The following is an 11683-nucleotide window of genomic DNA, read 5'->3' on the forward strand; positions in this document are numbered from 1 at the left end:
GCAAACAGGTACCGGCCCACCCCCCCACACAGCGATACAAAGGCAGCATACGCGTTCAATAGCCCGTATAACAACATAAGACCCTTTATACATTTTTCACCAATAACAAACGCCACCACTGGGATTATACACTGGATATAAGGAGTAATCCATCCCCACCATGCAAGCAAGTGGGCCAGCATTGCAAACATTTTCCTATCAAACAAATACAAACAGAAAAATTACACCCAACAGATTGCTCTGTCACACTCCGGTCAGGGTCCGTCCCTTTTTATTTTTATTTCAGCCCTCGAGCCCCACGTTGGGCGCCAATTAAGACGGTGTTGGTTTAAGCCCTGCTGGGACCGAAGAGCACGTTGCTGTTGACCTTCTCCCACCCACAGCCGGTCGGGCTGGAAGCTAAGCACAGACCCCGGCTGAAATAAGAAGAAATTTAATACAACAGTGTGATAAAACAATCTGAACGACAACAGTGGCAATGATAACAACAATAAACAGCAATAACAATGAACAAGACAAAAGATATACAGAGAAATAGCGCAAAATGGTCAGGGAACCAGCCCGCTGCGTGTGTGTGCGCAACCCCAAAACCAAAAGCGAAAGTAAAAAGGCTCCGCCCCTGGACCTGACGTCAGCATGGTATGAATAACCCGGCTGGAGATCCATCCCCTCTGATATGTGGTGGGCTACATTGGTGGGTGACCACCAAGCCTCCAAGCAGGACCTGGGACTTGTTAAGTCTGGAAAGGATCATTCTTTGGGATCTATATTTTAATCTTTCTAAAGACCTGATGTTTCTGAAAAGTCTTCCTATTGTGGACTGAGTGCATCCAAAAGAAAGCTACTTGTTGGAGACAGGAGACAAGAAGTGTGTGGAGTGTTAGTTTTCATCACTACACAAAGCACCTCGTGCATGCACTTCACCCTTTTGTGCAATCTCTCTACATCCAACATGGTCAGGTATGTCTTTTCTGTTAGCAGATTATAGTTGCTTTCCCCTTTCTGCATCCGATCATTCTGGACCTAAAAGGCTCCATCAAAAATGAAAAAAGAAATTTCTACACCCTGGCTTATTAGGAGAGCATAGCGATGAGACTTTTATAATTACCAGGTCAGGCAATAATAGAATTACAGAAAATACTACAGTATCAAGAAAGGAAGGAACTGCTCGTAATCTATGGAGGATGCACGCTAGCATGGTAGCAGGTGATATATAGCAGTGGGATTGCATGCAGGCAGGCTGAAATTTAGGAAAAATCTATTTTGTGGACACAAGATTGCATGATGTTAGATGCTCAGCCTAAAGGCTATCAAAATTACAATGATTCCTTCTGCTCAGTACATCCAGTTCTTCCAGGTTAACCCCTTGGGGGTGCCAAAATTCTTTCCATTTTCCACTGTAACATGTATCAATAGGCTGAAGTTACAGAAGTCTTTGTTCCTGGAGCAATATGCCATGAAGAGCTTTTTTTCCTTTTTACCACACATGATACCCTTGCTGAGAGTGATCGGTCTTCTGCCTCTAAACCCCTCTAAAATCTTATATGTCAGAATATAATGTTAATGAGGAAAATTGTCTGTTTCATTGAAAACACACTGTAGCTGAGGCTGAGACAGTGATGAGCATTTCCTGAATGGAAATCTATGATTTTTCTAAGTACTACAGCAAAATCAGTGTCAATACTAAGTGGTATGAAACTACATGAAAATTTTCCCCTATACTGCCCTCAAGGTTATTTCTTTTTAAATTATATATAGATTTCCTTTATCTTCTGTCAGTGTGTTTCTCAGGAATGACATTTTAGACAGGACTACAGGGGAGCAGGTATGTTGTGGCAACACCTAGGGAAAAAAAATATATTTGGAAGCATATTGCTTGAACTCAGCCTGTGCCACCCCAAAAATTACACACTTCAGCTTTATAAGGTAAGACATACTAAACAACAACTGAAACTCAACAAGACATTTACAATTCAAACTTGATTGCTTGTCTCTGAAAGTTAGGCTTAAATTCACAAAGGAGATTATTCAGAAGTGAAATAAAATGTTGTTTCTATTAAAGAAAAAAAAAAAAGTAATACATATTCAGATAAGCAGCTGTTGTGCATTATCTGGAAGCAAAAGTGATGATAGTTACAAGCACAGTGACCTGTGGTTCAAATAAAATCAGTTTATTTGAATTGTCAGCTATCAGTGCAGCACAAAAAGCATTACTCTTTACCCCCATTCTCTCATCCCTGGACTAGCCCCAGATGTGCTAGGATGGTGCCTCTGAGGATCATCATAGCAACATTTTACCCCACCTGAAGGGAATTACAAACATCTTCAAAGCTACTTTATGCTCCTTCAGTAGCATAAATTGCCAGCAGTACACTGAAAATCTAGCTGCTTTCTGGAAGAAGCCTGCAGCAAGCTGTTGTGTCCCAAAACCACCCTATTGTTTCCAGTAAGAGTTGCTCTACGTTATACTTTCTTGTGCCTGCGTGTATATGCACATTTTATGAAGTCATTTAGGCAGCTATCTTGAGAGCTAGCTATCTTAATGCCTATTAAAATCTCGCTTTGAAAGGTTCTTCAAATGCATCAGTCATGCAGAACCTTTGTTGCAACTCCATCAATAAAAATTGCCTTTGTTTTCAACTCTTCCTGAAAGTAAAATGCTGTTAGGCTGTGTTATAATGTAGTCTAGGTGGCCAGACTGGCCCTGTGGTTAATGCCTGTGGTCAGTGCTAAACTATTAAGAAAAAACAGGGAGCGTAACAATATGCAGCTAGAAACAAAAAGTGGGAAAGAAAACAAAAGAAGTAGTTCCTATTACCCTTTTAAAACGGTTTGAAAGGAGAACATCGCACTGGAGGAACATCTGCATAAATGTAACAGCAAATGTGGCTTTTGTTGTTGATGCCACTTATCTAATGACCTTGTTTCTAAGGATTCTTTTCTTCCAAGCTTCTTCACAGATGCTGTGAAGCCAGTGGGATGGCACTGTCAGTCACGCAGCACAAGAAGGCGCAGTCGCGGTTCCCTGTGACACGCTGATAACCGAAGGGCTGCCGCGGCAGGAGCAGAGTACCAGAGGTAGCGCAGCCACCCTGCCGTGTGAGAGGACGTGAGCAGCGTGCCTCAAAGGCGTCCTCCTGTTCACATGGAACAGCCACTGTCCCCACGTGCCGCAGCGCTGGGAAAGGGACAGTATTTTGAGAATACGGGCAAAGGCTTTCCTCTTTTTGGAGTTCCACCTAGCAGAGCAGAGGATTTCTTTTGACCACTGCTTGTGGGTGTGAAAGGCCTAACAGCAGGAATGGCTGTAGCAGAGGGCTTTCTGTGTTATGATGGTACAGATGTTTTCTTTTAAGCTCTGGAAGAGCTTTAGGCTGAAGGCTGACAGCACACCAAGGAGGTATCAGTCTGGTACTACTGTGATTCATGGCTTGGAAGCACTGGTACTACAAGATAAGCACACTTAGAGTGGAAGTTACAGTTATTCATTACCACTATCAATTAATTTGTTGTCATAATGTAGTTTGGCAACACTAATACTCTGCTATAGTCCAAAACATAAGAGACAAAATATCTAATTACCGGTTTGCTGTATTGAAACTCAATTCTGTTATATATCTCCCTCCCTCTGTTAACAAATGCACACCAATTTGCCATCATGTTGCCTCTGATGACTATATTATTGATATAGGCAGTAGTAAACACTCTATGTTCTGTGTTATTTTATGCATTCATTTATTTAAACTACTTTGGAAAATTGGTAATTCACATCACTTTGCCTTATATCTTAGAGATACTTTTCAGACTGACCATCAAAGTAAATCCAGCTCTGCATACAGGTTTTTAGTATGATCTCTAACTGATTCAGCTTTGTCACCAACAGCAAAAAAATTGCAACTAGTTTGCACACTTGATCATGTTATCTCCCTGTCTCTTATTATCCTGTATCACTGGCTTTCTTTCCCCTTCAGCTAGTCACAGTCTAGGGAGTTCTACCACTTATCTGAAAGTAGATATCTTCACCTGGTCTGATAAATCACTCTAGACATGTTTGACTGTTTGGCCTAGATCTCCATTGATTGTAATAGAATCTCAGACACCTTGCTCACATGTAGTTAGTTACCTTTCATGCAGAAGTCATCACAAGATTAGAGCCCATGAAATAGTGTGTATAAACTCCATTCAGCCAGTTCAGATTTAAATATGAAAAGAGTAAAATGAAGTGATGTGTTCTCACTGAGGGTGGGTGCAAAGATGAATTTAATTAGTTAAAAATATATTAAAATGTTGAACTGCAGAAAACTCTGTGAAAATGATCTTTAAAGAAAAAGGAGAACCTAGCAACGGTTTCTACAAATGTTACAAATGGAAATGTCTTCTCACTGCCTAAACTAAAATAAAACTGGCTCAAGATGAAATTCTCCTCCTTTGGTTGATATAGATAAATCTACACTTTCTCTAGCATCTTCATTCATTTTATGCTATGCACATGTAAAGATCCTCATACATGTCCACACTTCATTTATTGCTGTTTATAGTTCTACTGACAGGCAGTTGTCTGATCATGTGGCTAGTTAACTTAGAAAAATGTGAAATTCAGGCATAAGCCCTGAGTTTACTAAAATGTCTTTAATTATTAGGCACAGGTAGGGATTGGGGAGGGATAACAAACCCAGATTGGGATTAATGTAAATTTTTTCAAACCAAATATGCTACAAAAATTCATTACTTGGGTTAACATCTTTGTGCCTTCCTTTGTTGTAAATGAAAATTAGTTCTTAAGAGAATGAGAAGTCTAGGGGGGTGCACCCTGCTCTAAGTCCCTTTGCAGTAGGAAAGGAGAGAGGATTCAGGAAAGTGAGTTAAATTATAACAATGAGATAAATAAAGTTAAGACTTATGTGGTGGGAGTCTGTAACCATGGTGATGAAACCACTTAAGTACATCAGAGTCCAGGGGGACGGAACTGATAGTGCTTAACATCCAGAAAGCCACTTCAACCTCCCAGGTGAGGAAAAAACCCCAACAGTCTATGAAGAATAGAGAAATTTTCACAAAATAATTTTTACTAAGAAATATTCAACTGATTTAAATATATTTAATATGGTGTGCGTAGGTGCATCATCTGTAATCCGACACAAGAGGCATGATTTTGGCAAAAGCTAAACAACAGATGCTTCTGAAAACCAAGTTGTATAACAGATCTCTCTTTTTGCTACCTAGGTCAGCTGTTTCTCACTGAAATTAAAGTTTAACTGAAATGTTAAGGCATCATCTTCGTATCAAATGAATAAGAAAAAAAGATACACAGTTGAGGTATGATCTTGTTTTCCTTTACATTGGTGTTTCCTCTGAATTCAACAATTGTTAAAGTTTCACTAACTATAAACTTGTGGATAAGGTTTTTTGATTTGTTTTTGGTTTTTACCTTTATCATAGCAACTGTATGTAATAGTTGCTACATCAGAACTATTTAATTAACTTTCCATTTGTACGTATATTTGGATTGAGCTTCTAAAGACATGATATTTAGTCTACATTCAACTTAGCAAAACAAATTACAACAATTTAGCAAAAAATAAATGGAGGAGGAGTGAAAACTATTTTCTCTGACGCCTTGGGAATATACTTTGCAATATATAAGGGCTAATATCCCTCTGCAATATCCACATGTCTGTGTGCGTTTGTTTGAAGATTTTCCCTGCAGGTTAAATAAATAGATAGACATCCAGTCCAAGGGGAGGAGGAGACTGGGAAGAAATCTAGTCTCTTTAGGTTTTGCTTATTAGGATGTTGCTAACAGTGTTTCTTTGAGAATATATTTTTCTGTTATGGTTTGAATTGCAGAATTGTCCCAGCACTTTGTTTTCTCATGCTAAGTGACATGTGCTTTTTTCAGTCCTTTCTCATTCCTGGAACTGATAGGTGTAGAAGCAGTGCTGTAGCTGTAACAAGCTTCTTAAAGTCAGTGGCAATCTCTGCACATTTGTGTGTAATGCAAAATAAAGCCCTGTATAAATTGGATGACAGGCAAACAGATAATCAGTAAACAGCAGGACACAAAAATGTAAGCATAATGTCAAGGATACATGTGTGTTGTTAATCTTTTTAAGATATTGCTTAGGAAACAAAATGAAACTTCGCATCAATGTGGAGTTCAAGTACATCTTTGTACAAGTACATTCTACATTTGCCTCCTGCTACAGGGGTACATGTGACTGGTGGCATTACATTTATTCTTAGAAACAACACCCTGATGGCTGGTTAGTGGAATGTCACCTGGCACCTGTGCCACACGAGGGTGTGGGACCAGTCTTGGCCTTTCACCAGGAAGGAGTTCTTGTCCTCGCCCTGCTGTATCTCCAGCTCCAGACAGCCCTGCCCTGAGGTTTGTTTCCTTTCCCTTGCAGAATGCTGTTTGCTTTCTAGCCCAGTTGTTTAAGAAGGGATGCACATATCTCTCTCTGTTTACCCCTATGCTTAACTTTTAAACACAGTGAGCAATTTCAGAGGAATTTGACAGCAGGGAAAAGCTCTCAGCTGAATAAGCATCTTTTAGAGCCACCCAGGGGAGGCTACAGAGACATTATCTCTTTCTCATGTGCGATGTGGTAGTGAGAAGTGCTGCTCTGGCAGCTCAGTTACATAAGCTTTTAATTGACCACAATAAGCTTGTATTAATTTCAGCTGTGTAATAAAGAAATAGGACCTGTAGCTGGTTGAGGAACTTGTAGAATGACAGAAAGAAAGGGAGTGGGAATTACTTGAACAGGGAAGACATTCGGTATGCATCGTACATACCTACAACTAGAACTTTGTTGAACTGGAACATGTTTTGATTTTGATGTTTAGACATTGGCTAATAAGAGTGCTTAAATAAGGTATCTGTCAGCTTGGGCTCTTTTGATATCAAGGGTATTTAAAAGCTATTGTTTTTATGTCACTGTGAAGTTAATGGTATTGTAAATGTGGAACTACTAGGTGTGCAAGTGAATGCTTTTAGTTAGTGAAATACCTTACAAAATTGTGGTGAATGCATAAAGAAGCATGTAGATTTGATGATCTGAGTTATAAAAAGTGTGTTTGAGGAATAGCCATAGATCTCCCTAAAATAAGGCCTTTGCCATTTGTGATTTCATTTTGTCCTGCCAAGCCAAGAAAGTTGTGACCCAGAAACAGATAATAAAATGCTGCCAAGTTTTCGCTTTGGAAGGTGTTTCCTTTGAGTGCCTGCACTTGTGTAAATAGGAAATAATTTTGCCTCTTAATTTCTGTTGAAATCTTTGTCTTTTTGGAATAATTCTAATATATCTCATCAGACTTGAACTAACAATGCTAACTGAATGTTGTGTAATCTAACACAGCAGCTTACCCTGTCATGAGAAAAATGTCAATTAGAAATCACAGTTAATCACTAGAAAAAATTATTGGGAAAATAAGTCTTGCTCATTTACTGTTCACAGAACTTTGTGGCCTGTAGTAACTTTATTTTTTAGAAATAACATTTGGGAGCCTTCCCAGCCTAGGAAAATAAAACTACATACAGTATCGATATTTATGTGTTATTACATCAGCAACAGCAGAAGATGTAGGCTGAAGGGCTATGCGATGTAGCTTTCATATGAAGTACCTTCAGTAATATGCCACTTAAAAATGAATATAAACAGTTTATAACTCACAACTTCTGAAGTTTATTGCAGTCTTGAACATTACACTGCACTTACATGTTACAGTTTATAGTATCATCTGCACATCAGTAATGACCATTATCAATTAGGTACAATTATTTCCAGCATCACTTAGAAAGAGCAATTTTAAATTGTCCTTTAAAAAGCTTCAGTGAAGACCAGTTTTTTGTACAATTTGACCTATTAATGAACCTTATTTAAACTATAGCCACAAGCACAAATAGCTTTTTCTATTCTTAACATAAATATAGTTTCATAAATCAAAGCTATCATGCATTTCTGATTATTCTTAAGAGAAAACATTATTCAAATATATTAATTGCTTCATTTCTGCCACCCACTCTGTCATACACTAAGTTTTCATCACTCTGTGTAGTAAGTCCAGACTACTTCCTGGGCGAGACAGCTCCCATAGACAGGGCAAACCTTGTGAGAAGGTAAATCTTTCCCTTCCATTAATTAACAGCTTTTATCACCAATAATGAGACTTTACACATGGTTAAAAAAAAAAAAAAAAAAAAAAGCCTTGACTGCCAGAAGACTGCCTGCTCATGGGAAAGAAGATGTGTGTGGGCAGGGGGAGTTAACTCTGTGAGGGATGGAGCCAGCTGAAACTCTTGCAACAGAAACAGAAGTGCAGGAAGCAGTGAGGGAGTCACACTTCAGGATAGTGTCTTATCAGGTGTGTCAGTATATCCCCAGGATGGGTTTTAGTGCAGAGGGGTTGAGATGAGAAGTCTCTTACAGCTCTAAGATATAATTTTGGGTTTTTTTGAGGAGATAAAGAATGCTGACGCTTTAATGGTACATGTTTCTGGTTTGTGTAAGAAGGAAGAAATGTAGCAAAGAAAATCCTGTCAAAAATTTATTGACCCTTTAGCATGTGAATCCATGTACAGTTCACATATGATCACCTAGAAAATAATCAAAACCCCCAGATCTTGTATCTCTTTTAAGGAAATACTAGGTTTATTTCAGGGTTGCTCTCCAGATGAGGCACTAGGCATGCTGAATTATAGTTGTTAAATGCTGAGAAAAATAGCTAATCACAAAGAGAAGAAGGGAAATATTCCAATGGGGTTTCAAAGTTCTTATCTGTATGCTTTTTTTGCCTACAGAAAAATAGCTAAGGATAATTGTATGGAAAAAAAAAGAAAAAAAAAAAAACACAAAACCCAAACACCAGACCAAATAAACAAGCCAAAACCCAAACATCTTAAGCTAAATGCTTAGGGAGTCATGCTGTCATAGTGAAGCAGGACTAGAAAAGATCTCAAGAGACTCTTACACTATGCCTCTGCCCCAAGACAGAATTAACAATGCCAGTGTCATTTCTGACAGATGTTCAGCAATGTCATTTTAAAGACTTTTACTGAGAGAGATGTCATAACCTCCCTAGGCAATCTACTCCACTGATTAATTATCCTTATTCTTAGGAAGTTTTTCTGAAGTCTTGACTTGGTCTGTCTTACACTTAAGCCCATTACCTCTTCTAGTCCTGCCAGTCTTGACCATGAAGAACAGATTAGTCACACACAACTATCCATCAAGGACACATTCCTGAAAAGAGCAGGATAGCAAAAAGCAATTTTTCCCATAAGAATTAATGCAATGGGGGGGAATACATACAGGGGCTTAAGAACTACATACGGTTTAAATTCACAGGGAGCAGGATCAGCATCACTGTGAGGATCACTGAGAGCAGGATCAGGATCACAGGCCTTTCAGCAGCTGGCTTCTCAGCATGGATCACTGTTCTGAAAGAGCATCTGTGAGACTGAGTGTCCAAGAAAACTTTCGCTGTGTAAGCATTCTTGACATCTCTTTCCGGACAGTTGCATCTTCATTATCTTCCTTAGATGAATCAAGATCCATCAACTCAGTCATAGGCAAAGGACAGAAAAATGGGGTAATGATGGTGATTAGTGGAGCACAGTACTAAATGGTCAGCAGCAGAAGTCCTGAGTGGTGGACAGAGATGTGGAGGGCAGTGTATTCTCTCAATGTCTGCTGAACCCTTTTACACATACAGAAATGGTGATCAAGTTCCCCATTTCTTCTCTCCTGCAAGTCTTTTGACTCAACATAAGATAGTGATGTTTTAACGGAGCGATTTTTATTTAAGAGCCTAAATGCGGATTCAGATGTGTAAATCCAGACGTGCAGCTTAGAAATAAACACAAAAGTAAAACCAAACACAAACCTTTAGGACCAGAACTATGCACATGTATGATGTGAAACCATGAGAGGGGGAAAAATGGGTTTTAGCAATGATGCTAAATCTAAGATGATTTTACCTATGTAAGATTATATTACAGACTCTCAAACTATGGGTGGTTTTTATTTTATTATCTCACTACTCTTAATAAATACCACAAGTTTGATTGAAGAGTGGGGGTGAACAAATGCATGGGAAATGTCTATGGACTGACAGAGTAAGGGGTGAAGGTGGCTGTGGGAAGAGGTTAATATGTATGTGACTGCTGTATGCTTCTGAATGGACTTCATACACCTGTCACATCTCTGGAGTAAGAGCAGCAGATTTCCATCTCTTTGGGATGGGACTTTGTTTGCTGGGGACCAGGCATAGCTTACGTGGAGGCAGAGTGAACTCTCCCTGTGGGATGGCTCTGTGTGTGCAAAATGCACAGTCACTTATCCCTCTGGAACAGCGTGATGGGGTCCCTCACACTGACCAAGCCCCAAACAGGGAGTAATAGTTTCCAGGGATGGCTCTGCCTTGAAATCTGATTGCAAAGTAGCTGGCACCTGACAACTCTTGGGGCTGCTGCCAGGGGCAGCCTGTCCCTGAGAAATCACAGACCTCTTTTCCATAGATATCTCCTCGCTGCTGTCCTCTCCTTGAAGGTTTATGGCATGGGGTACAGGCTGCACCCAGGCAGTGATGGCAGCAGTGGGTACTGATGATGAGGCAGCTCCTTCCTTCTGGCAGGTGGTGTCATGGTGATAGGAAACCAGCTCATTGCTGAAGTTGACCCTCTCAACAGTGGATCTGGGTGTGCCACAGCAGAAGCACCGACAGCCCAGGAGGTTGCTGAAAGCTCGCCTGAAGTCTGCATTGAAAGCATAGATCACCGGATTCACTGAGGAGTTGGCCCAACCAAACCACACGAAGATGTTGAAGGTGGTTTGGCCAACGCAGGGTGACTGTCCTTCATGGTCTTTCTCAAGCTCGGGCTGGCAGAAAGGCAGCAGACAGTTGAGAAGGAAGAAGGGCAGCCAGCAGCAAACAAAGACTCCCATTATGATAGAGAGGGTCTGCAGCACCTTGGTCTCCTTGCGCAGGGAACTCCGCAAAGAAGAGGTGGGCTCCTTGCCATGAGCTGGCCACTGCCCCCCTGCTCGCTCCAGGGTGGAGATGCGGCGGATCTGAGCTTGGGCAATTCGGTAGATCCTGGTATAGGTGATGATCATGATGGCCACAGGGATGTAGAAGCTGATAAGGGAGGAGGTGATGGCATAAGTGCGGTTCAGGCTGACATCACAGCGGGGTGTCCCAGGCAGCCAGGAGCCTGGATATCTCCTGTCCTTGGCTTTATGCCAGTGTAGCTGCACTGGGATGAAGGAGATGAGAATGGAGAGGGCCCAGGCCATGGCTATCATGGTACAGGCAAGGCGCTGTGTCATCCTGCGCTCATAGCGAAAGGGGCTGGCGATGGCCCAGTACCGGTCCAGGCTGATGATGCAGAGGTGGAGGATGGAGGCGGTGGAGCACATGATGTCGAAGGCCACCCAGGTGTCACAAAAGCGGCTGCCAAAGAGCCAGAAGCCGCCGGTCACCTCAGTCACCGCCTTCCAGGGCATCACCAGGAGGGCCACGCAGAGGTCTGAGACGGCCAGCGACAGCACGAACCAGTTGGTGACCTTGGCACGCAGGTGGCGGAAGCGCAGGACGGCCAAGCACACCAGCGCGTTCCCCACCAGCGTGCTCAGCACCAGGGCGCCCAGCAGGCACCCGGTCAGGGCCCGCAGGG

At 41.3% G+C, this 11683-nt stretch overlaps 1 protein-coding gene across 1 annotated transcript; it reads right to left on the minus strand.

Moving 5' to 3' along the window:
* Nucleotides 1-9763: 9763 nt before the first annotated feature.
* LOC113481661 (D(1)-like dopamine receptor) lies at nt 9764-11681 on the minus strand (the record flags this gene model as incomplete). Its single annotated transcript, XM_026851488.1, has 1 exon — nt 9764-11681. A coding segment is annotated over one exon (1338 nt), but the record flags the coding sequence as incomplete, so codon positions are not given.
* Nucleotides 11682-11683: the final 2 nt, after the last annotated feature.

The sequence above is a fragment of the Athene cunicularia genome (assembly GCF_003259725.1).
Source record: "Athene cunicularia isolate RWA chromosome 6 unlocalized genomic scaffold, athCun1 chr6_part1, whole genome shotgun sequence".
NCBI classification, from domain to species: Eukaryota; Metazoa; Chordata; class Aves; order Strigiformes; family Strigidae; genus Athene; species Athene cunicularia.